Source organism: Colius striatus, chromosome 3 (genome assembly GCF_028858725.1).
Source record: "Colius striatus isolate bColStr4 chromosome 3, bColStr4.1.hap1, whole genome shotgun sequence".
Classification (NCBI taxonomy): domain Eukaryota; kingdom Metazoa; phylum Chordata; class Aves; order Coliiformes; family Coliidae; genus Colius; species Colius striatus.
In genome coordinates this window covers 49,031,204-49,058,792 of record NC_084761.1, presented here as the reverse complement: position 1 = coordinate 49,058,792, position 27,589 = coordinate 49,031,204, and the positions used below count along the sequence as shown (strand labels likewise).

Here is a 27,589-nt window from a genome sequence, read left to right as displayed (position 1 = left end):
TTGGTTTTTTTTTATTTATTTTTTTTTTTAAAGATGAAAGAACAAGAAGTTATATAAGATTATTGCATGTATCTCTTGCTTTTTTGCTTGGACAAGTTAGTGCACATAATCATATTGACTTGTTTTCAAAAGTTGACAGCAAACCTGAGCTGTTAGTTTTTCAAGTTTTCTCTGTATAATGCAAAGATCTTATTCACAGAGCTGTTGTACTAAACTTTGAAGAGTGCTTATCTCCTAGGGTGGTCATGTTAATTCAGTAGCTGGAATCAGTTCTTATTGTTCCTCAGAAGGCCCAGGGGTGGGTGTCATTTTCAAGAGGTGATTCATTTGTGGGCAAGGTAGACATGGCGGGTTTCCAGCTCTTGCAAGAAAGCAGTTCAAATTGAGTACAGAAACCTCATGATCTTAGTAAATTTATGTATGAATTACTTGATGTGCAAAATTTTATCCACATTTCACTTGATTGAACCTGTTGTGTTTCATTTCCTAGTGTCTGTGTTTCAACAGAAAAATAAGCCCTACACACTGAAGTACTCTCATCTCAAATATTGCTTTGTTATCTTGCAGCCTGTGACCTGATGAACCAAGGCATCCTGGCCCTTGTCAGCTCCATCGGCTGCACGTCAGCAGGATCCCTGCAGTCTCTGGCAGATGCCATGCACATCCCTCACCTCTTCATCCAGCGCTCAACGGCAGGAACGCCAAGGAGCGGCTGCGGGCTCACCAGGAGCAACCGCAATGATGACTACACACTCTCTGTGCGGCCCCCTGTTTACTTAAATGATGTCATATTGAGGGTGGTAACAGAATATGCGTGGCAGAAATTCATTATTTTTTATGATAATGACTATGGTAAGTATTTCTTTAGCAGGGTATTTTTTGTGAAATTCATAATTCTGTTGAAAGCCATTACATTACATCTTTATAGTCTTCCAATAGATTGTGTTTTGCTTATGAACATTTATGGTTCTCTCAGCATTTCACAGCAACTCAGAGAAATATCTGTTTCTAAAATCCCTCAGCATTTACAGATTTATTTCAGAATTTCTTTTTAGGCTTAGATGATAAATGGAGAATTTGTCCATGTTTCTATTCTGCCAGTGTTTACAAAACATAAAAGTTTTTTGCACGCTCTCTTGATTTTTTGAATGTAGAGATGTAAGACAATAATTCAAGAGACATTGTGTAAGATTCTGCATTCTGTGGAATTGTTCAGTTTATTTTGTGGTGACTCTGTCCTGTTTGTTGACATTAATTTGATGGCCAAAGGCTAAAGCAGTAATGAATGTAGGTCAGAGGCCTCGGCAAGAAGGAGCTGCTATTCATAAATGTAAAACTTGTAAAGAGAATTTCTGTAGGGCAAAGAACTTGAGGGGGAGAGCCTAGAGAAGACAATGTTCCTTCTTATTCAGTTCATTCATTGTTCCTGAAAGGTGCTGAATTGATGATTGTTGCGTGACAGAGTAACTGCAACACTGACGGCAGCATCACAAGACTACACCATCCAGCTCGATGAGTCAGCTGAGTTCTGTTCAGATACTTTCTATGGCTCAGAGCAGAGCTGGACAGATTTCTCTAGTATAGGTGCATTATCTAACTAATTTTATGATCTTTTTTTCCTATGGAAAATTGCTTTGATACCAGACCCGTTTTCTTTAGATGCATCCATTATTCATAGGTAATCATGACTGGTTTGGGTGAACATTTTCAAATTTATTTTCAAAGTTAAATCTTTAAGTAATGAAAAAATGCTCACTTCAGCGATTTGCTGTGCATAATATCTGGTTCATTCAGGTCAGATATTATTGATTTTTTTGTTCCCTGGCTACATAATAAATTCTTAAATTAGAATGATAGAAAATGATGAATAGGAGAATTTCTATTTATAACAAAGCAGCACTTAAAAGCACCAGGCACAAGATAAGGAACACACACACACACATACTCCCCCCCCAAAAACCCAAACAAACGTCCAGAACGCTTGCAGCAAAGAATATTTTTATTCATATTTTATGAGTTTGTGCATTTAAGTACTAGTGTACATATGAAGAAGATCAAAATATTGCCAGCTAAAAGACATATTTTTTCATGGGTTTTTTTTAGTTTTATAACCTCAAAAATAAGCCCTGAATAATTATATTTGTAAATACTAGTTTTAAATTATTCAAGTTTCAGTGTTTAATTTGAAGATTGTATTTCTGGGTAAGGATCTTCTCATCATGTGACTTTAATAATATAGATTGCTGCCTGCAAGGAATAAATTTCAGACCAGTAACTCATTCAGTAACACATCAACCCAAGACATAATGTGTGGGAGATATTAAGTGTTTCTACAAGCTACTATGACATTTACTTCAGTAGTCTACTAGTCACGCCATACTGGCTGAGACAAATTGGTAATCTGATTCTGATCAGTGATCACTTTATATATACATCAGGAAAAGTTGTAATCTGTCTACTTTCAAATTATTTGTGCAGTGTGGGTATTTTTGATTTTTTTTTTTTTTTGGGGGGTGGGGTTGTACTGTCTTTTTTTGTGGTTGTTGGATCTGTGTGTGCATAGTTTGAGACTAATACCATTAACAGAAAGATTTTAAATGCAACCTCGGTTTTAAGTTAACCTGTAAGTCTGCATAGGGCTATTATTTGTGCAAAGGTATAATGATTTCAGATCCTCGTCTCTAACTGGGAGCCTGTCTTGTTATTTCCATTACCATGATAGTTGTTCTGTCTCTCCAATCCCTCTTCTAGCTCATACTGGAATGTCTACTTGATTCCTTATTACTCCATTTCAGGTGAAATCATCAGGCTTGGCACAGTATTTTACCTGTTCTTAATTCTCTTAGCCAGGTTTTGATCTATGGCAGTTGTTTTCCTTGTACTCACAATTGCCATTATTTTCTTAGCAGTCCCTAGAGAGCAATCTTGCCAGGAGCTTATAAATCTTAACAAATTATGTTGCTTTCTACCTTTTTTCCTGATATTTTATTGACATATTCAAAGCGTTTCCAGTATGTCAACACTGTATATTTTCTCTTCCCAGGCTTTATATTGACTGAAGAGGGGGTTGCACAGAGGGAGGGGTGAAGAAATTAAGGGCATGAACAAAGGAGCTGGAATCACTTGTTATCATGGATTATAGACTGGAGAAGTCTAAATTCAGTATTCACCCTGCTTTGAACAGTGGATTGGACTATGTGACCTCCTGAAGTTTCATCCACCTCTAATTATTTTATGATTTGTTAATGTTTGGGAAGGCCATTGATTTACATGGGTCCTATAGATGTGACTTTTTTTCTGAAATCTCAGCATCAAATTGCATTTTATAAAAGAGAGTTGGCCTGAGAGCACCAGAAGAGCTTGAGGAAAGGATCATTACCATTAGCTTTTGTACCTGTTTTAGAAAAAAATCAAGACTGGGCATGCAAATATGATGTGGAAGTCAGGGGATAAGCCATTCCACTGGTCAGTGTCAGCGGAGCTAAGAGGGTTTGCAATTCCCTCTGTAAAATCCCAGTCCCATTCCTCAGCTTGCCTGAGAGGATCTGAGGCAGTATAAGATTTATTTATTTTCTCATCTCATACAGTTCTAAAACCAAATACTTGTTGGAAGCTTTGCTCACAGAATCACAGAGTCTTAAAGGTTGGAAGGGGCCTCGAAACATCATCTAGTCCAGACCCCTGCCAGAGCAAGACCACCTAGAGTAGGTCACACAGGAACTTGTCCAGGTGAGTTTTGAATTACTTCAGAGAAGGAGACTCCATAATCCATCTGGGCAGCCCCTTCCAGTGTCCTGTCACCCTCACAGTGAAGAAGTTTTTCCTTGTGTTCCTTTGGCACCTCTTCTGTTCCAGCTTGTACCCCTTACCCCTTTTCCTACCATTGGACATCATTGAGAAGAGCCTGACTCCATCATCCTGACACCTACCCTTTACATATTTTTAAACATTAATGAGGACACCCCTCAGTCTCCTTTTCTCCAAGCTAAAGAGCCCCAGCTCCCTCAGCCTTTCATCAGAAGGGAGACGCTCCACTTCCTTCATCTTTGTAGCCCTGTACTGAACTCTTTGCAGCAGCTCCCTGTCCTTCTTGAACTGAGGGGCCCAGAACTGGACACAATATTCCAGATGTGGTCTCATGAGGGCAGAATAGAGGGAGAGCAGAACCTCTCACCACCTACTGCTCACAGCCCTTCTAATACAGCCCAAGATGCCATTGGCCTTCTTGACCATGAAGGCACATTGCTGGCTCATGGTCATCCTGCTGTCCACCAAGATCCCCAGGTCCCTTTCCCCTACACTACACTACTAACAGTTCATTCCCCAGCCTGTACTGGTACAAGGGGTTATTCTTTCCCAGATGCAAGACTCTACACTTGCCCTTGTTGAATTTTATTAGATTTCTCCCCACCCAACTCTCCAGCCTGTCCAGATCTCGTTGGACAGCAGCACAACCTTCCGGTGTGTCAGCCACTCTCCCCAGTTTAGTATCATCACCAAACTTGTTGACAGTGCTCTCTGTTCCCTCATCAAGATCATTAATGAATGTATAGACAGTACTGATCCCAGCACTGACCCCTTGGGGACTCCACTAGATACAGGCCTCCAACTAGACCCTGCCCCATTGATCACAACTTTCTGCCTTTTTCCCTTCAACCAGTTAACAGTCCACCTCACTACCTGATTATACAGCCCACACTTTCTCAGTTTAGCTGTGAGGATGCTGTGGGAGATGATGTCAAATGCTTTACTGAAATCAAGATAAACCACATCCAGTGCACTACCACCATCTATCCACCTGGTTACATCTTCATAAAAGGCTATCGGGCTGGTCAAACTTGACTTCCCCTTGGTAAAGCCATGTTGACTGTTCCTAATGACCCTTTAAATGCCTGGAGACAGCATCCAGGATAAGTAATTTCCATCACCTTTCCAGGGATGGAAGTGAGGCTGACCGGTCTGTAGTTACCCAGCTTGTCCTTCTTGCCCTTTTTGAAGGTTGGAGTGACATTTGCTTTCCTCCATTCCTCAGGCACCTCTCCTGTTCTCCACAGCTTACTGAAGATGATGGAGAGTGGTTTAGCAATGACTCCCACCAGCTCCCTCAACACACAGGTTGCTGCCCATGGATTCATCCAGCTTGTTCAACTGATCATTAACCCAGTCCTCACCAATCAAACAAAACTCCTCCTTTAACCTGACTTTTTCTGGAGTCTGGGGCTGCTGAGAACAGTCTCCATCAGTATAGGCAAAGAAGGTATTCACTATCTCTGCCTTGTCCGTATCATCTGTCACCAGGGCATCTGCCTCATTTAAGAGTGGACCTACATTGCCTCTAGTGTTAGTTTTACCTGCAATGTATTTGAAGATCAGTTTAACTGTGTGCAGCTTTTAGTATTAGTAATTTTAATGCAACATTTCGTACTAAGCAGTAATGTAGGTGGGAGATGAACATCTACATTAGAACTAAATTCAGATTAGGAAGAGATTATTGATATGTTCTGCACAGTCCTCTGCAAAACTGACCTTTGTGCAAACAGAGCAATTTCTTTCCCCGTTGGATTTTTTTGTCTATGCAGCATACATTAAGTGATTTCTCCATAGCATTAAATGGCCCTTGAGAAGTAATGGGAATATAGATTCTGATATGTATTAATCCTTTATTTTTCCTCTTATTACCATCTTTTAGTAACACAAAAACACTGTTAGACTGATTGGTTCCAGCAACCAGCAGAATTCCAGTACTTTCTGTTAAGTTATTTTGTATTGCGATGTAATTTAGTGATTTATAACAGAATACTTAAGTTGTATTACTGAAATTATTTCCAGTAATAATTTCACTCTGTTGAAGAAAATGTCCCTTTTGTATTTAAAATAAATTTTCTGACATTAAAATTGGGCTCATATCCAAAATAAATATTGTGCTAAACCAAATCTCTTGCACCTTTAAAAGAAGCTGCAACCATTTATATGTCAATTTATCAACATCATAGTTTTTTAATCCCATGAATTTAATTACTTTATATTTTTATCTGACAGTCTATCATAGATTCCTTTTCATTATTGGAGTTAGAGATTTGTTTATTTCAGTGTGTATCTTTCTGGAGGGCTGAGATAATTCCTCTATGTTATACTTTTTAAAAACTCCTCAATTCTTTTTTTTTAATGTAAGCCGATATTTATATTCAGTTTTAACTTTTTAACATTTCTTCTGTCTAAACACTAGAAGGCCCAAGTCTACTTGAAGGTTCTTTATCAACAACAACAACAAAAAAGTCTTTGAATGAAACAATTCTTCCATAACTATCTGGGTGTTCAAGAAACGATGTAGAAATGCATTTCTGAAAATTGACATCTAAGTTTTTAACTGATTTTTTTTCCTAAGTAAAATTGTAGGCAGGTTGACTATTCTAACACAAAATAAAACAAAACACAGCTTGATAATAATATTTTTTTTAAGTACTTTGCTGCCATTAACTTAGTTAAGCTGAATAACTAGTGGAATTTTTTTTTGTTTAATCATAGTCTTTTGTGAGCCTTGCCAGTAACAAATGTGAGGCTGACACACAGTAGCATTTAATGAGTGAGGAGGTGAGAAAGGACAACATTTTAACTTGAGTAGACTTAGATGATCTTTGTTTGTCTTTGATTTGCTGCCATTGCATCTTTACCTTTAGTGTATAAATTCAGATAAACTTGTAAAAATCAGAATGAGATGTCTTCTTTTCCATCATCCTTGCTCTCTACTTGCATGATCTCAGTCAAATTCCCAGTGAAAATAGTGCAGTCAGTCTGCTTGTATTGAGTGTGTTTTGTTCCTTGACATGAAAGAAGACAAAGACCTGCCCAGATCATAAAATATGATTTTTTTTTTTTTAGAACATTGCACAAGAGAATATTAAAAGTGTTCAAGGACAATTCCACACTTCTTCAAATGCTACTAAGGACAGTCTTGTAGAGTTAAAGAGTAGGTGGCACAAAATGCAGCAAAATTGCTGTAGATTGATGCCTTTCTCAACCTGCTATTAAAATTACTATCCATACAGCATGAACAGGCCAAGTTTACTTAAGTATCTGAATTGGCTCCTACTCTTTTCATTCTTCACTGCTCAGCTCAAACCATAAGATTACTCTGTTGCAGAGAGTAGCTGTACGTCTCCTTTTTGTAAGAGGGTGTAGAGACTGGCCAATTTCTTCATTAAGTCTATGAACTCTGCTTTAGGACCATCAGCCCTCTTTTCAATGAAGGCTTTTTCAGACTAGACGTTAAAAAGATATAACTTGATAATGACAAAGTTTAGATTTGTAAAAAGAGACACTGACATATGTAAACTTTTTAAGCAAGCTTTGCCAACTTATTGCATTTTTATGTTATGATTTCAAGTTCAAAGCAAAAAAAATAGTTCGAAATGGCAAAACCTGCCTCACTCATATATTGGCATCTGACAGTGGTCAAATAGTAACACGAAAAACATCTTTACATATTCAGTTGCAGAGGAAAACAAATGAAATACTCATTTGAGATCTGAATGTGTGAACCCAAGTTATATAAACAGAGCAATTGACCTAGAATCCTAGCATATTGTTGATTTTTATCTCTGTGGTGTATCAACAAGGGGCAAGCTTTTGCAATTCATCATTTACTCTTCAGGCAGTTTACAGTTCACTGTGTTTTCCAGGAATACAAAGGCACTTTTCTGTATTAGTAAATTCTTTATTAAGAAAGTAGTCAACCACTGCAAGACCATAATTGTGACTTTTGTGCCACAATTAGTGTAGATATCTCTTCATTTCTAAGATGAAAGGGAGAACGTCTATGTGTTTGGAAAAAAAAATATTTGCAATGTTTTGTTGGTAGCAAAGCAGATAGAAAGATTTTGCAGTTTATTGTGAAAAGTTAGGGGAATAAGATTGTTCCAGGAGAACTAATTTAGTCTTATTTCGTAATCTCTTTTATAGTGGTGTCAGTAATATTTTAAAACCATTCTGTTAAGAAACATAATTTCTTTGTCCAAATTTTTGACCTAACTGTGTGTTTTTCAACCCAATATGCCTTTGATAAGCAACTATCACTGCTGATTTGTGCAATATTTACTGATTTCAGGACTAAGATATCTTTTCTCACAGTTTTTTGACCTTCCAACTGATGTGTATATTTGGCAATATGTAGTTGCTGTTTCCTTAGTTGGTAATTTAATTTTAACTTTTGGAAAGAAGAGAAACAAAACAAGCAATAAATTTTTGATGGAAATTTATTCTATGAGGTTCAAAGAGGCATTCCTATAGCAAGTGGATTTTGAAGAAGAAATTGTAAGTAAAGGCGGTGGATTAGAAGTAGGAAAGAGTTTGAAGGCCAACTGTTGCAGAAATTTCCTCACAAATCCCTCTTCTTTGCTCCTCAGCATACACAGGAGTTCCAGATTACTTGTGCACCAGGAAAAGTTGAAGGCGGTGGTATGAGGTACCTGGTCACGTCACTAAAAAGGATGTCTCAAACTCAATTTGAGGGAGAATGTCAGAAAAAGACAGAAAGCATAATGCAATTATGGAAAATAGTGAGATCTCTATTACTGAGTATTCTAGGCTAAGTAACTATGAAGATAAATGAACATTCTCCCCATCCCTGCCTTGGCAAGGCAGTTATTTTCTAATAAATGGAGTGTTATGCTATAGAACTGGAATATTTTTCTTTAAACATCCTGGAAAAGAAGAGATTATACCAGGAACTCAAAAGGCTCATCTGCTTGCAGAGTGGCTGCCTCTTGTGTTGATATTTTAATGTTTTGAAACGATGCCCATCTGTACACATGGATGTTGGATTCCTACTATCTCCTGATAAAACCATATTGGGCAAGTAATTTCATTTACACTTTCCTGTACACACATTTTTAAGAAATAAATACATGATGACCATTGACATTGATGTTCTTGAGACCATAACATTTTCAAATCATTTAAACTTTTTATGCAAGTTTAATAAAGATTCATAAAATAATCATGCTCTCTTTAAGTGATCACAAATGCTTATAATTACCCTGAGGCTGTTTTCAGCTGCTTAATGACTATAATATTCTCAAGTCTGTCTCCAGACAGTCTTAAAACTGTTTATTACTCATCTGGCTCTTTGCCAACTTCCTGTACTCATTTACTTCATCGTGCCTCAACAAACATATCATTAATTCAAGCTTATTATTGAACTTTTTTTTCCATTAGTATTTATTATGTCATTCAGATAAGAAAAGGAACATGTATTTTTCATCTATATAACTTTAATGTGCCAATTATATTGCAAATTAGCAGTTGTTTGTGAGAAGTTCTGTAACAACTTGCTTCTGCTGGTTGACATTACCACTGGATATTGACAATGTTTTTTAGTTGACTCTAAAATTATTCAAATTCTGGGATAACTGTTCTATAAAGTTTCTCTAGTGGAATGATGGTCGTGCTTCTGCTTTTCAGACGTGTAAAAGTTGGGGACATACATTCCAGATGTGTAAGTGAATATGGAGAAAGGTAAAGAGGGTTGATATTTGCTCACGTTGCTGTCTTTAAAGATAGACTAGATAAAATATTCAAAGGCTTGACCTGGCAGCTATCTGTGTTGTGTTAAGAATGAAGAGCACATTTTTTTATTACATGTAAGACTTCAGTGCTGAGGTCAAAATAAAACTGTAGATGTTCTCCTAATATTTGTGCATTGGGTAATTGTTGTAAATGAGGTACTATATTAAGGTTTTGCAAAGTTATGAGACTAATTTTGTATATACAGCCTCCAAACATCAGAAGAAAAGTGACTTATTTTAATAACATGTGAATACTTGAACCTTGTACTGATCTCCACTACTATTTGCTAAGTATTTTTCAACTCTCAACACATCATTTTAATATCTTCTCAGAAGTATTAAAATTGAATTAGTAAACTGATATTTTGGAAGCTAAATAAAGAAACAGTTATTAAATGTAGAAAGTATAAAATATTGAATGGAAGAAATTGTCCTACCATTGGAAAAAAGCCATGACTTAGACATAATAATATCGTAAATGTCACGTAGTGTCATAAATTGAAAAGAAAACTTATCTCTGAGAGATTTAATCACTCAAGAAAAGAGAAGCAGAGAGACAAGAAAAAGATGGAAAATATTTATTATATAATTTCTAAATCTTAGTTTATCAGCACTGTTTTCATAGCCTATGTTCTTCACTGCACCTGCCCACTCATAAAATATTACTGTTTCTATATTGTAAACTTGTAATCATCATAAAAAAAAAAAATATTGAGGAGCAGACTGATGCTGTCAGGGAACAATTTATCTGAAGTAAGGTTATTACACACATAGTCACACTTGGTTTATTACCAGAAAGTCTGCAAGAATAATCACTTTGCTGTTCCTCACCACCTCTTTGGAAAGGAATACATGGTTCCTTGTGATCTGTAGTCAGAAAGAAACTGAATGAAGAGGTAGAAAGCAGGTTACACAGTCAAAAATATATTATTGTAGATTATATTGTCTTGTCAATCTCCATGAGTAAGCGGGAATCACAATCTGCTTCCCTTTCTATTTTAGAGAAGCTGAGGTAGCAGTTGATAATCTTATGGATTATTTCTAGTTTCCATTTTATTTATCTTTTTTTTATCCTTTACTTTTCTCTTTCTTTCCAATTAAAACAGAGAAACTCAAAGAAAAAATCTCGTGTCAATCACCAGCAAGGTTGGAAACTTAAGTCTTGCAGGATTTGAAAACTGAAATGTTAGTATCTCTCTTCCAACATTGATTCAGTTGTTTGAGAGTATCTGTAATGATTTTTCTTATTTAAAGGATAATCTCTAGCAATTGATACATAGTATGAAACAAAAAGTGGCTAATGTAAATGACATTTGGTGGATCTTTTAAAATGAAGATTACATAGATATTTCAGAAGTGCCACATGGTTCATATAAAACATCAGAACTTAAGTTACTAGTTTTTATTACATTTTTAAATGGTAATATGCTTTTTAAAGAAGCATATAAGTGTACTTTTCTTCCTTTTCCTCAGCTGTATGGTAATGTGAAATTTGAGAAAGTTTGTTGTCTTTTTTTGATTGTGGGAAATTTCAGAAAATTGTACACGAGAGATCAAAAACTGGTCATTCTTACCATTTACAAATTTTCAGTTTCCACCAAGAGGTATCATCCCCACTTGTTAGGTTACAAACTATCAAATGAGATTTCATATGTAATAAAACATTTGAGCTTGAACTAACTTATCCTGAGTTTGAACTAGTTCTATATTTTCTGAAGCTAGTTCATCCATCTGAAATCGTTCAGATTAATGCTCCTTTGGTTCCAAAATGCTGAAGTGAAAATGCTATGTAGATTTTTTTCGTATTTGTTTAACTTTGGAGGTTCATTGAGTTACATATGAAGTGACTGATGAGAGGTAATCCCACTGCTGTAAAAGTAGTGTGAAAGACTGTTACTGAATCATGATGCTAAATCGTTGTTTTCCTCAGTCTGGACCTTAACCATATTAATAAATATTAACATGTGCACAGGAATGCGAACACTTTGCTCAAGGCTTTAAGCAGAGCAGTGCCACCATCAGTCTGACTGGAGCTGTAGATCTCCCTTATGTACAGTGCATTTTCATAATTAATAGTTGTTGTCATGTTAGCCATCACTGTGTAAGGAAGAATCATTGTGCTAGACTCACAAAGCTTTCTTGATAAGAGTTTGAACAGTGTCATTTGTTATACAATGGCTTTTCTCATAACTGTACAAATGAAGTGATCTTTTGTGTAAATCAGCCAGTGAATATTTGACAGGTACATTCACCTTTACTGCCACAGCTGAATCTGTTGGTATTCATCATCTCGATACTGTGAGGAAAATGTCATCAGATCTAAAACTGTATCTGAGGGAGGATGACCTAATGACTGTGAACCAGATTTGAGAAAACCAGGGCCGAGTGAGCAGCTTGTAGTTTAGGTGGAATACAATGAGACAGGTGGATGGATTAGTTTATTATCGTTGGTGAATATGCCATCTTTCTCTTCCCCTGGTCATAGAGTGATCTGAAATTTTTTTGGAAACTTTGCATCTACTTCTAACTTTTATGTTTCTCATTTTTAATAAGGGTATAAGAGGCATTTATCATACGAGTTATTTCTTTAAGAGTTGCATTTTTTACAGATTGTAAAATGCATATACATACTGGTTTTCCTATATGAGAGTCCTGAAACCCTGCTTGTTGTGTTCTAGGATGTCCTGATCATTAGACTTTGCCCTAGATTAGGAGACTTGCTCCCTCTGAAGTTATTCTTCTGCATAGGAAAAGATAGCAGAGGAAAGTTCCTCAGGGCCAGAGAGAACAAAAAAAAAAGTGAGAACAACATCTGATCCAGTGATAAAACACCCTTGTAGAGGACCATATTTCAGGTTATCAAAGTCAGGTATCTTCTTGTTCTGAGTTTGTCACATACATAGTGTAGAGACCTCAATGAAAAAAAGAGCAAAGACACAATTTCTCCTGTAATCTGGCATTCTGGAAAGCTGCAGATTTTAAATCCTTCTGATCTTCTGCAAACATTGGCTCCATTTCTCTGTCACTTGGCTGTGCATATTCTCTGGCAACCAGCTGCTGAGCTTCCCATTAAATGGTGCTATTGTTTGTGTTAGGTGAGGTCTGAGTGTTCCTGACAGGCTGATCATTTAAGGAGCTTTAGATATTGGACTCATTGTCTGTGAAGGATGCTTATCTCTGCTCTGAGCACAGTCTGCAACAGCATTTGAAATACCTGTTTGTTTTAGTTCCTCAGTATCAAAAAGATTGTTCGGTGAAAAGACAACGTGAGTTTACGTGCTTTCATTCGATTTGACTTGTACTCCATTTCCTAAGTTCTTTCTCTAGGTCAGGTCCATAATAACTGCCGCAGTAATGACAAGTCTGTGATAAAGCTGGCACCTGAATTCAAATCTCATCTTGAGTAGTGTTGAGTACCTACATTTTAATATATCAGTGAGGTCTTCGGAGCTTAGGAAGCCATGGGCTTTGTCCTGACCCATGTAGGATGCTCCGCATGTGTACTTTAGCTGTGATTGCAGTCAGTCTGGGGCATCCAGTGTTGGACCCTCTGTGCACCTGTGCTGCAGAGCACAAGACCTTCCTATAGACTAATGCCTTGTGGTGGCATGATTACGTATGAGTACTTGGGGAAGGTTGTTTCCAATAGAGTCCTTGATAGTTTTTGCTTGTGTTAGACTTTATTAGACTTTTCCAAGCCAACTTCACAATTTCTTAGACAAGACACAATTTTGGGTAAAAAGAGAATGTTTGGTAATATTTTCTTTACATTTCCAGAATGGCTTAAACCTATAGCTGATACTGAGTATCTGGCTGCACAGTGGTACTCTGTTCTTGTGCAACATGTGTAGAGCAGAAGTTATAAGGCTCTACAGTGAAAAAAAAAGAAAAAGTAATATTAACCGATAGTGACACTGAGTTGATAGAGAAAATAACTTTCACTCTAGCATTGCTCTGTCTCTGTGTGGTGACTTTGGCTTTCACCAGTAAGGAAGATAATTCATACTGGTGATAATGGGCAGCATTTCTGCATTTCAGGAAATGGCTGTGACTCATCTAACTTAAAAAGAAAACAGAAATGCATCTTCTAGCTGGGCAACAGGTTGGCTAGCAAATTCAGGGCAAGAAACACCTGTGTTCCAGACATGAACAGTCCTGTGTCTCTGCAGCAGAACCATCTGTGCCACAGGTTGCTTGCCAGATTTTTATGCATAAGGAGTTTATATATGATTCCACAGTGCAGTGTGGATATGTGCCACTTTCAGACAATCCACGCAGGAAAGATAATGCTGCCCATTCAGTGGCAGCATCTGTTCTTTGGCATACGCTTTGAATATGATCATTGCTAGTGACTTGCTGCTGAAATACTGGAAGCACCATCATTATTTAAATAGCACTGAAATAGCAGGGTGTTTTAATGTGCTCTCAGCTGTTTCATAGCAGCAGGTGAGCATCGCCATTACCTCCATTTTTCTACTGGATAAGCTGAGGTACAAGCAAAATCGGTATTTATTTCCTGCCCATAGCTTTGTGTTGTATCAATGCCAAAGACAGAAGTAGTAAAGAAGTTTTATGAATCCTGGTTTGATATCTTCCATTAGAATGATGCTGTTCTAAAAGCATATCACACAGATTCCATACTGTTGGCATGGTCACCTAATAAATGTAGAACTATAGAGTAATACTGGACCTGGGTACCTTTTCTATCTTCATTTGATGAAAATTCAACACAATTGTTTCATTGTTTATATTTACAAACAAAGCTATTTGATCCCATAATCTGACTTTTGGGACAACACAGGTTATATAGAATATCAGGTAATAACACCAGTGTGTTTAGAAATTCAGGGTAAGTGAAATTACATTATTGTTTTGAAAGGTGTCATGGTTTAGGAAGGAGCAGCTTTTGCTTGGTAACAGGGGGAGCGGGTTGCAGTGAAGACTTGGTAAAGAGTTTTTGGACTCTCCCCTGGCTCCTGGGTTTAGACCCGCCTCCGGCCCAGCTGGGCCACTCTTGGAGCCTCTGCCATCACTATTTAGGGACGGGAATTGGAAGTCCTAGGCTGGAGGGTGTAGGAGTGATACAAGATGGAGGTGACCATGAGGACCCCACAGTCAGAGAAGGAGGAAGGAAGGAGGAGCACCAGATCAGAGACCCCTTTGCAAGCTGTGGCGAGAACACAGGCTGTGCCCCTGCAACCCATGGAGGGCAATGGCAAGACTGAAAGCCATCAGCAACTCTATGTGAGTGCACCTGGACAGGCAAGGGACTGTGTAGGGAGATGGCCATGGCCCAGGCTGTGCTGGAGAGCCTGCGCGCCGCAGAGCAGACCCACATGAGAGGCAGAGAGGAGCTGCAGCCTTTGGGATGAATGCATGTCGGAGCAGCCCGTGCAGGGCTGCTGTGTGTGTGAGTTACCCCACGGACTTGCAGGGAGGATAGATGCAGAGCCCACCTGCCCTGAGGAGAGACAAATGACAGAAGCTATCAGGAATAGACTGTCTGAAACTCCCATTCCCTACCCCCTTGAGCTGTTTTGGGGGAAGGAGGTAAAAACACAGGGATCAGGGCTCTGAGCCCAGGAAGAGGGAAGGAGTGGGGAGAAGGTGGTTTTAAAGGGCTGGTCGAACTCTTCGTTGTTGTATCACTCTATGTTGTTTTATGTTGGTTGTTTTGAAGTTTTATGGTTATGCTTTAGTTGATGTTGCATTAAATTATTTTCTGTTTTCTTCCCCAAGCCAAGTAGCCTGGTCTGTTTTGTCCTGGACCTTAAGCGGCAATTAAACTCTCCCTGACCTTTAGCAATCCTCAGGTCTTTGGTACTTGAGGCTAGTTGTGGTCTTTTGTTCCCTGATGGGCCTAAACCAGGACAAAAGGACAAGTAAAACTTTGGTGTTTCATTCTATGTTCTGGTGTTGGAGAAGAATATATGGATTTATGCTATAGATTTAAAAGTTTTTAAAGCTTAAGTAACTTTGCCCCCCAATATTTGATAATGTGTCTAGATCACATCTGCATATGTTGTACTTCAATAATTTTGACCCCAATGCCTCAGTTTTATAGTTTTTAATCCATTTGTCTGAATGATGAGTAGTTCTCAGACTAGGTGAGCCTCAGAAACTTTAGAATGAAGGGGTTAAAATGGAAGGAAGTTGCTATGTCATTTGCATAAAACTAGGCATATTTGTAGCAATTTAAATAATCGTGTTGCTTTTTAAATTGATATTTAAAGTGACAAAAAAAAAATCTAACATCTCTGATTAGATGGAATTTAATTTTCCTGATTTAGATATTAAATAGAAGTTCTAATTAGTATCTGATTCTCTTATGGAACTTTATTTTTATTCGTGTTTAAACTATTCTTCAAGTGTTTAGTAATGATGGTATTTAGTAATGAGTGTCTGAAGAATGAGGTTGCAGTGCTGAATGCCTAAAATAGTCTAAATACCTTAAATACCATTTCTATGGAGTTTATGGTATTTTAGAGCTCTAGACAAGAAACTCAACTTGCTGATTGTGACAGTCTGACTTCCATAATTAACCTAGTTGAATTATTTTTGTGAACTGTTTGATGATAAGCTATTACATAGCTATTTCTTTATAATTTGAACTATCTCAGTAATCTGGTGCCAGAAGAGGATGACTATCTGCAATGCTCTCTAGTTAGTACATCTCTACTAGGGAGACAGGCAGACCATTTTCTCTACCGTAGAGACTGAACTTTGTTTTCCTTATGCCACTGGTTTTGACCAAAAATAAGGAAATAAAGGTGTGAATGTCGAAGACTTTGATCTTCTTGATAAGGCTGCTAGACTTGTGTGAAACTCAGAACTTCTGACCTATCTCATTTTTCCATAACCCAAAGTCAAATGCTCAAATCACCTCTGTTTGTCAGAATGTTTAAACTTAGGAATGTATTGTCCCACCCTCAATCGTCAGGTGTGTAGCTCACTAAAAAGAGTATTCACTAGACTCAGAAAAGAGGAAAGCTTGATTTTTGTTATGGTACATTTTTTTTCCAGTAAAGTCAGCCTAAAGATTTAACTCCAGTATTTCCAGCTTTTCCCTAAAGCCCCATCAGGTCTGGATGCTGGAGTATTCCTGTTAGGTTCCCTTTCAGCAGTGTAAAGTTCGTCTGCTGTGGCTACTAGCCACACTTGAATTGCAAAGATCTTACACTTTCCCTGTCATAGTTCTCTTGTTAAATACACATATGACATCTCCATAATCTTCTCAAGAGTGTATCACACAGGTTTGTCTACCATACTGATGGTGCTTTGTTAGGGAGGGACAGAGTTGCGTGGTCACATAATTCTTCCTCTGCAGTTCAGGTCTCCAGGCACATTTACTTCATGTTTACAGGACTGACCACAGTTGAACTGCTGGTAGTACAGGTGCTCAACAGCTGGTGGAGGGTGTCAGTTCAGGGGGGGAAATTTTAGAAGATTTCCTCATGATATTCGTCTCAAGTGATTTTCATTATTTTCTCTGGTCTTAAAATACACTTTACTTCCTCTAAAAGCTGTCACCTGTAAGTGTACCCCTATGAGAATGTAGCTACTGCAGTCCTACTAAAATAAACCAGTTAGATGCTCCATTATTCTCTGTTAATTACCCCAAGATGGTATCACAATGTGCCAGCACTTGTATCACTTGCAAAATAGACCAAGGCCAGCCAAGAGTCCTTTCCTGGGAGACCTTATGAATGTTTGTGTAATATCTCTTCTAGGATTTAGAGTCTATCATACTCAGGCATCCTTCCAGTCTGCTTTCAGTCTGTTTTTCCAGCCATCCTCTCACATCACACGTGAACTGCATCTAAGGCACTCCCAGTAGCATAAATGCTTTTGCGGTTCTTCATCCCATACTTACTCATCCCATGTTAGGATTAAATAGAGCCACTCCCCATATAAAAAGTGCAAGGAGTAGGAGAAGATGATAGGTGAGGATGAAAAATCTCAGAGTTGTCAAGCAGTTGTGAAAATCTAATTGGAAACTTTCTCAAATGTAAGATGTTTCATGAAGAAAGGTACATGATCAGCCTATGGCCTCAGGTCTGACAAGAAACTTTCTTTTTAAATAAATGTTTTTTCACTTTCTGCAGTGCCAGAACAGGGGATCCAGGTTGCACTTAGGGAAATGGTTTACTGGTTGATAGGACTCGGACATTGGCTGGACTGTATGATCTTAAAGATCTCTTCAAGCCAAAATGATTCACTGATTCTTTTCTACAATTCTGATTCTCTTGAGGTCCAGGAGCCCCTGTTCTGACTTTAAAAGTCATTAAATGATTTTAAAAGCTAAGCTTTAAGTTTAGGTTTTTAAATTAAACCATTCAAAGGAACAGAAAAAAATACCAAATAAGCTCTTTGCTCTCTCTTGTGGCATTCACTGCTGGAAAAGGTCTTACAAGGGCTTGGACCAGCTTGAAGTAGTATCACAATGTGAGAATACCCAGCCATTTCAGTTTTAGAGATGTTGAAGATATTGCAAGCTTTGTGATGAACACAGCATTTTACTGATCAATCCTTCCTTTACAAGTAATTTTTAAAGAAAGATTTACTCAGAGAGAGCTAGAAAGCTCTCTACTGGAGCAGTTTGCTATGGAAGAACTTGTTAAATGCAGCCAGCAGTGGTTGTATCAGATAAGAACAGCAAGTACCATTGCAACTGTATATCTGGATTTTGCTTTATTTTTGAAGGATATAAATACCTGTGCAATTTAGAACATTAAGACTTTTTGATGAGTGAACAGCCCAAGTTTCACTTAGATACATTTAGCTACATAGTGTTGCTCTGGATAGCATAATTTTGAATCCTGCAAAACCAAACAGTATTTCCTACCTTTCTCACCCTCAGTTGCCTTCCAACAACCCTTACGCAAAGAAAGCACTGTGCATTGCAATCATCATAGCTTCACTGCTTTTTATGGAATTTAACGTGAAAGTCCTTTAAGAAAAATAGGGATCACATGTGATGGCTGAATGACCAAATCAAGAAACTTGTTACAACTATTTGTAGGTTGCATTTCTAGTGTTTCTTTTGGACGGCAGCTGATTTGTGGCCATTCTTTCTACTCTTTTAATATTTTGAGAAATGCCATGAGCATAGCTCAAGCAGAGCTCCAATGAATATTAAGTGAAAGCCCACAGGGGTCTACCTGATATTGAACAAAACACTTCTGTGAGATGAATTGAACAGTTATTTGTGTCTTTTTTTCCACTTACCAATTAACATCTTGTTTGACTTTTGATTTGCCTAGATATCCGTGGAATACAAGAGTTTCTGGACAAAGTATCCCAACAGGGAATGGATGTGGCACTGCAGAAAGTAGAAAACAACATCAATAAAATGATCACGGGGCTCTTTGCCACTATGCGAATTGAAGAACTGAACCGCTACCGGGATACTCTGAGACGGGCTATTCTTATAATGAACCCCTCGACCGCCAAATCCTTCATAACGGAGGTATGTGTTTATCACTAATATAACTTCTTGTTTTCCTGGTCAAGACTGCAGCTGTTTGTCAAAGGGTTCAGTTTATTTGATTTCATAAAGACAACTAATCAAACAAAAAAAACCCAACCAAACCTTAACTAAAAACTTAAATATTCTCTCTTTAAAGACCATCATGCAAGGGTGGTTTTTCATGCTCATGAATGTGTATGCAGAACGGTATAACTACATCCTGAATTAGCAGAACATTTAGGAAATATGCAGAAGAACTAGCCCTAAAACTTCTATTTGAAGCTCGTGGATAATGTGTTGCTATTTCCTTGCTCATTGTGTCCCTCACTAAAATATCTTTAAAACTGACAGATTTATTGTTTATATATATATGTATTTGTGGATAAAATGTGTTTACCTGATTGGCATTTTGTTTTTTAAAAAACACGGTTCAGTAATGATGTTACATACCAGTGAGTGGTCTTAAGGTAATGGAATTTATGCAGTGTCGGATCGAAATGAAGAATTTAAGATGATAGACTTAAGTTTTGCTTATGTACTTAAACAAAAACTACAAGCAATATGGACAGAGTTTTCAAAAAGCTCTTCAGGATTTAGAGACAGAAGACTTGCTTATCTTATTTGGTTATGACTTGTGTAATTTTTTTTTTAAATGAGTTGCATGGCTCTTTTTACACAGCACTGTGCTGTTTCCTGTGTGACTTTTTAAATTAATATAAAATCTTCATCATCAACTTGTGGTTAAAAATATGTTTGCTTTCTGTTCATAAAAATACTCTTCCTCTATGCAATAGTTTCTATTTGGATCTATTGTTAACTTTCATTACTTTTCTACTTTCCTATTATCTACATCTTCAGAAATGGAGGCTAAAAACTAACTGCATGTGCAGTCTCAAGTGAATTTCTTTTAGGAACATTAGTTAGAAGAAGGCTTTTTGTTTCATTTTAAATTTTTTTTTTTTTAATTTTTTTTTTTTTTTGCTCTTCTTTTTGTGGCTAGGCATTCTGTTGTCCTTATTACACACTGAAGCTTGCTAATTCTGAGTAATGAGGGTTTGCTGCTCTATCCAAATGTCTGCAGTGTCTTATCAGATGCAAACATTGTCTAGGCATGTCTTAGATTGCTGCACTGTTTTCATCACCTAAGTCACAAATGTTTTACTTTTTGTTAAGTGGCATTGTAAGACATTTCACATTCTAACCTGAAAGCAGCAGGGTTCAGGGCTTGAACTACAATAAGTCAGCAGAAAAAAACCTCCTGTATTGTTCCCAAAGAAAAACATTTAAAAAAAAAAAAAACAACAAACAAAAACAACACGCTTTCCTTATCATTTATTTTTACATATTTGAGCACAGGAAAAAAAGTAATTTTCATCTTTTTTGAAGTTACCGTGTATCTGTTGTCAAGAAAGTAACCAGTTTATTTTGGAGTTCTCATTTTGGCATTAGCTACAGAGAACCCTCTAAAACCAACTAAAAAAAAACCTAAACAAAACCCACAATGCCCTCCTGCTGCTCAAAACGTCCAAAACCAACCAAAAAAAAACTCCAGCAACAAAAACTCCCAATGTTTCTTCTTTCCTGGAGACTGCGATACTGCTAGGGAAAGGTGACTCCCTTCTTTTGTGAGTGAGGTTCAAAGAGGGAGAGTCTCTCTTGCTTGAGAGGTTTTGCCAGCATAACATCATTTATTTGCACTATGATGTGTAACTGGTAAAACTGACAGCAAGAACCTCTCAGTATAAAGAGTTATTCAAATAAATGTATGATTACTTCTGTACTTACTTCTGGTAGTGGTAGGGAATGTAGAGAAATTTGCTGGGATACTTTTGCCAATGGATATTAAAAATTGTTACTTTGCACTTGAACAAGTACCTGTATGGTGTGGAGAAGAAAATTATAAAACCTACAGACTGACAGTGAACTATTTGGTTAAGATATTCTTAAACAATTCAAGTGGGGACATACTTATTCCAAAGATTGTACTTCGTGCATGATCAGTTTAACTTGGAAACTCAGTTTAACCTAGTGGATTTAGCATGTAAACCTTATGAAGTCAATAAGAAAAAACTGCATATGAGGTGAAGCCATAGGGATTTTTATGGCATTTCTGCCTAGGCTGTATATTTGTATTCAGCTGTCATCTTCCCTCCCCAGAGCTCACCCAGTCTCTGCTGCTTAGTCCCTTCTTAGATGACTGATTTGGCTGAACTCCCTCATTGTTTATCTGAGAAGAGAGTTCATTCACTCTGCAACAGCTGTAGTAAGCATGGACTTGATTACTATGCAAGTAACAATTTTTCCAGGGTAAATAGTCAGACACTGGCCTGTGTAAATTGGAGATTCCTTGAGGTGGAAATTATCTTTGTTGTGACTCTTTGAAATTCAGAAGTAAGAACATTCTAGGTTTGAATTTTCTTTTCTTTTTTAATTTTTTTCTAAAGCAGCATTGTTTTTTTTATGTTCGATCCCTTCTTTTTGTCTGTCTTGTGTATGTCTAGAGCTTGCAGACATGAGATCTAGACTTATATACTCAAGAAATTTGAGATTAATAAGTACATGCACTGTTCTGGCTATGGAGATTTAAAAAATCCACCTTCTCTTTAACCATTACATATTAATTTGCCCTCTGTAGGGCATGGGAAGGCAGGAAGACTTCAGAGACGGTATCACACATCTTTCCTTACTGGCTAAAGAATTAATGTAAAGTGAGAAGTAGGGCGTAGCAAATTCTGCAATGTCCTTCATTGCTTGAGCTTGGAATGGAGGTACAGAAGGGAAGAAAATTTGCTGAAATAGTGACATTCATTGGGGTTAAGGAGAGTGGAGGTATGGAGTAGCAGAGATTGGGACCTCTCCCCAGATCGGTTTGTGGCTACACCTGGGAAAATCCTTTGTCAGGGATATACTTGTGACTTGTTTTTTCATTAGGGTAGTGTTTTTCTCTATCCTCAAATAATCACTCAGGTCCTATAGATGAAGCAAAATATTACCAATGAAACTTCTGTGATTACTGAAAGCACCTTTGAACCAACTGTCTTGCATAAAAATTGCTCTGCTGACAGCACTGTTAACTGATGTGAATTGTGTGCCATTTGTTTGCTTTTTATTTGGGGGTGAGATGCTTTTTGCTTATCTTTTTATTACCTGTGATAACTTGCAGGATTTGAAAGCCGTATAGGGGAAAAAGAATATCATGTCCTTGCCAGTCTCTTATACAAAGAGCAAAAATCCAGAAAATAGAAATAGAAAAAGAGAGAAAAAAAAATCACCTGATTCTTTAGCAAAAGAGCAGATACTCTTTGGGCCAAGAAAGTCTCTATCACCACGTCAGCCTTGGTGGGAAGGCATCTCCAAACAACAGTAGGAAAAATTTAGGAAAAGGGACAAGCCACACCTGTATTGAGTCTGTCTTGCAAAGTGTGAAGATCTCCAAAGCTGTATATGAGAATGGTGGGTAGGAGGAGGAAAAGGCCAGGATATGTCCTCAGTGGAGCCAAAATGCTGTCAGTACATCTCTGCAACTTTATTTTTGTTTAGCTAAGGCAACTATCATACAAACTATGTGCAGAAATATAAATGTGTTCTTCTCTTCAAAGACTTCAGGACTTGATAACAAGAATACAAGGGAGGAATGAGTTAGCTGACTAGGTTTTTTTAGATACAGAGATAAAATATGTTCACCAGAGAAAGATGTTACACTTTGAATATCCAATAAGTCATGGGTGAAAGAGCCCTAGAACCAGTCAGGGATTTTGCTGGACTTTTGACAGACAAACTCTGGAAGACCTCGGTCTAGGAGCTGAAGACAGTTTATCCTCCTGCTGAAGGAATTACCACCCCAGCAGTAAACTCAGCAGATGAGACTCTATACCTTGCTGCCCCTTGCTAGGTCCCTTCTGTTGGTTCTACGGCAGAGGCAGTGACCTCTTACAGAAAGAACTGAGATCACTTTTTAACTGCAGCAGTGAAATTCAGCAGTTTATCTAGCAGAAGTTTCAGAGTGTTGGCAACATGCATCGGCCAACAAAGCTGTTGTGAGGCTTTGACAATTTCAAACCATAAATGCAGTAGGCATTGTCAGTTCCCAGCCTGGACAGAGTACTGCCCTTCAGCTCACTGTACACTATATGTTTTGTGTAACTAAAAATATAAACTTTTTTATTATTCCAAAGGTTCTGCTCTGCAATGAAGTTTAAGCTACTGAGCCCTATAAAGTCAGGACTTCAAGCATGCAAGTGATTATGTTAGAGATATTGGAAATGCTTACATCAATTTCAAGTTGGATTTACATGCATTACAGAACTGGTTTATAATTTTTTAAAATTTATATGCAATCAAACTAGCTGCTGCCAAATCTGAGAGTTTTAGCACTGTGTACTATATATTTGCCTATGTATAGGCAAGCATGCTTTATAGTACCAACCTCTATAAATACTGGCTTATTTGTCTATATAGATTTTGAAAGAAAATTAAAATTGTGTAGCTTTTATACTTTACTACAATCTACTACACATTAGTTTTGCAAATTAAACCTTGGATGAAGAGAAACTATATTACTATTTTCATGAATAAAAGAACACTTTATAAATGAAATGTTAAAATAGACAGGGAAAACAGAATGAAGCATATAAATGAAGTACTGAAGAGTCCTTGCCATGTAGTGGGCAAGTGAAAAAGAGAGAAAATATAGATATTAAAGGAGCAAATGTAATTTTAAATGTCTTATCTTATTGAACCTTCACCAAGTGCAGAGTTCTGTACCTGAGGAGGAACAACCGCATGCACCAGTACAGGCTGGAGTTGACCTGCTGGAAAGTAGCTCTACAGAGAGAGACCTAGGAATCCTGGTTGATAATAAACTAACCATGAGCCAGCAATGTGCCCTCATGGCCAAGAAGGCCAATGGCATCCTGGGATGCATCAAGAAGAGTGTAGCCAGCAGGTCAAGGGAGGTTCTGCTCCCCCTCTACTCTGCCCTGGTGAGGCCTCATCTGGAGTCCTGAGTCCAGTTCTGGGCTCATCAGCTCATCTGGGCTCATGAAACTTCTGGAGAGAGTCCAGTGTAGGGCCACCAAGATGATCAGGGGACTGTAGCATCTTCCTTATGAGGAAAGGCTGCAGGAACTGGGTCTGTTCAGCCTGGAGAGGAGGAATCTGAGAGGGGATTTCATTAATACTTAGAAATATTTAAAAGATGTATGTCAGGAGGATGGGGCTACTCTTTTTCTGCAGTGTCCAATGATAGGGCTATGAGTAATGGACAAAAACTGGAACACAAAAAGTTCCACTTAAGGAAAATCTTCTTTCCTGTGAGGGTGAGGGAGCCCTGGCACAGGCTGCCCAGGGACGTTACGGAGTCTCATTCTCTGGAGATTTTCAAAACCAGCCTGGACACTTTCCTGAGTGACCTGATCAATGCAGACCTCCTTGAGCAGGGGGACTGGACTAGATGGTCTTTATAGCTTCCTTTCAACCCCTATGATTCTATGTTTCTTCTACTGGTTACTGGGCATAGAGTAAGAAGTAATATTTATTCTATGAAATGAGTTTAATCCTGGTGGTAAGTTTCCAGGTTTTTATAATATATGATTATTATTTCTCTGTTGAAAATAATGGGTCATTTTAAACTTAAGTGTTTGAAAAAATACCATTTTCTCCTATAGTGACATAATTATTCTTTTACTAGGTTTCAGTTTTACTTCTAATCATTCAGCAAATCACAAATCATTTAGATCTAAAGACAGGAATTTGATTTAGTGTTATGTAGTACTCTAATAAGTCTTATTTCTTTAAACAATTTATTTCAATATTAATTAGAAAAATTTATTCAACTTATTCTCCACAAGTTTTATTCATTCTCTATGTGTCCAAGTTCATGGAAGCTCAATCTTTTTTTATTAAAAAAAACCCAACCTCAAAACTTATTCTCTGATGATATGCTCATTGGGTTTTACATGGATCCTAAGAGATACAATAACATTTAACTAGTTTATTCTTTTCTTCCTTTTATTAATTTTCCTATTAAAAGCATGATATGCAGACTGAATGACAGAGCCCAGAGAGTGGTGATCAATGGCATAGAATTGAGTTAAGAGGCCTGTGGCCAGTGGAGGTCCATGGGGATTGGTTCTGGGGCCAATTTTGTTCAAGATCTTCATCAACAACCTGGGTGAGGGGACAGAGTGTACCCTCAGCAAGTTCACTGATGACACGAAACTGGGAGGACTGACTGATTCACCAGAAGACTGTGCTGTCAAGGTGGACCTCGATCGGCTTGAGAGTTGGGCAGAGAGGAACCTCATGAGGTTCAACAAGGATAAGTGCAGAGTCCTGCACCTGAGGAGGAACAGCCCTGTGCACCAGTACAGGCTGGGGGTCGAACTGCTGAAGAGCAGCTCTGCAGAGAGAGACCTGGGAGTCCTGATTGATAATAAACTAACCATGAGCCAGCAATGTGCCCTCTTGGCCAAGAAGGCCAGTGGCATCCTGGGATGCATCAAGAAGAATGTGGCCAACAGGTCAAGGGAGGTTCTGCTCCCCCTCTACTCTGCCCTGGTGAGGCCTCATCTGGAGTCCTGTGTCCAGTGCTGGGCTCCCTAGCTCAAGAGAGACAGGGAATTTATAGAGAGAGTCCAGCACAGGGCCATCAAGATGATCAGGGGACTGGAACATCTTTCATACAAGGAAAGGCTCCGAGAACTGCGGCTGTTTAGTCTAGAAAAGAGGAGGCTGAGGGGAGATCTCATTAATATTTACAAATATCTAAATGGTATATGTCAGGACGTTGGGGCATCCCTTTTCCCTATGGTATATACCAACAAGACAAGGGGTAAAGGGATGAAGCTCAAATACAAAAAGTTCTACTTAAACATATGAAAAAACTATTTCACTGTGAGGGTGAGGGAGCCCTGGCACAGGCTTCCCAGAGGGGTTGTGGGGTCTCCTTCTTTGGAGGTCTTCAAGACCCACCTGGACATGTTCCTCTGCAACCTGATCTAGGTGGACCTGCTTCTGCAGGGGGGGGTTAGATGATCTCTAAAGGTCCTTTCCAACCCCTATCATTCTATGATTCTATGAAACAATCTAGTTTGCATAAAATACAAGTCTGAAGTCTCCAAGGGCAACAGTTCAGGCAGTTTTCTTTTAGGTGTCAGTGATGAAGATGAAGAATCAGCAGTAAGCCTTATGAACTTGCCTATTGCTTTTGTAAACTCCTTTTCATGCCATTTTATCATCAGTGTATATGTTGATCATCTCTCTACATAAATTTGAGTGTAGTCTTCAGAAGCTAAAATCAGATCTTTCACTGTCAGTGACTTTGCTTCTCTGTCTTTCTTACAAGTAAGCTTTATGCTCTATTCCTTAAGGTCACTTTTCTTACTATTTATTTTAAAGAGTGTTTGAGCTTTTTAGAACTGCACTCTTCTGTAGAGTATATTTGCCCTTTTTTAGAGTCAATTCCCTACATCATAGTTTGTGGTGGAATAAATCCCATTCAGCACGCTCCATTGTAATTTGTTGTTCTTAATGTAGTTAAATATGTCTTCTTTTTCTTTTGCCTTTCTCCAGCATTACACACAAAATTTGTAGCTACAAACAGAGCTAGAGGCTTAAAGGATTCTTTAATTCATAGGATCTTCCAAATTGCTACTAACAGAATCTTCAAAAATCAAGTTCAGGATGCTGAACAAGGTGCAACTTTCATTCTTTAAATGTAGCTGAACAGTCTTTTTGCTGACCTTTTTGTTTTAACCTGCAAGAAGGGAGGCAGGACTGGAAGATTCTAGACTTTAATCTTCAGTAAAAACCTGATATAGTTCTTGGATTTACCATTTAGTGCAATTCTTTGCCTTCTTCTGCTATTGCATACTTGAGTACAGGCTATGTAGCTTATGGCTGAGTGATTGGATTTGAAAATTTCTGTTATTTTCCTATACTGGTCATAGTCATCCTAGACAGTGGAACTGGTATAGATTTCAATTGCACTTACTTGCCATTAGGGTACAAGTTCATATATAAAACATAGTTGCAGAAAAATTAAAGATGAACGTGGGTCTCGTTGGAATAGTCAGCTTCAAAGTAATTTGTATCATAGGCATCATTATTGTGACTGTAACCTTAAGCAGTTCTTTCTGTTACTGTATTTTCAGGAAAGTATCACGAGAAGGGTGAAATTCAGGTTCACAACATAGTGTTGATGTTCCTGAGGCAGCATGCACTGCTTGCGGTAGCTAAAGTGGTTTATTTTAGTATCTAAAATGAAAAGGAAACTTCATGGGAAATCTGTCCTAGCACAGAGAGTCTAGATCTAGAGTAGGAACTGATGGCCATCTGCAGATTCTGTGCACTGATAAAGATTTTAGAACTAGGGCTGTACCTTACTATTCCTGAAAAGTAAGGTTGCAGTAATCCTAATCATGTAGGAGCTCAGCTGGCACATTTGTGTTGGCTGTATTTTGATTTAGTTTTTTTAATTAAGGTTGCTAATTAAGAAGCTGAGGAGAAGCAGTATACAGACATGCTCATCTTGCAGCCAAACCAGAATAAATATTTA

General features: G+C 37.9%; 1 protein-coding gene across 2 annotated transcripts in view; it reads left to right on the top strand.

The window, feature by feature from the left end:
• The window catches only part of GRID2 (glutamate ionotropic receptor delta type subunit 2), a 737,077-nt gene that overhangs the window by 408,014 nt on the left and 301,474 nt on the right, over positions 1-27,589 (top strand). The window contains exons 3-4 of one of the 2 annotated variants that reach the window (XM_061992860.1): positions 568-852; positions 18,827-19,032. In XM_061992860.1, coding sequence (XP_061848844.1) covers positions 568-852; positions 18,827-19,032 — 491 coding nt within the window. The remainder of the gene's footprint in view (positions 1-567; positions 853-18,826; positions 19,033-27,589) is intronic. The other variant, XM_061992861.1, reaches the window with a different exon arrangement.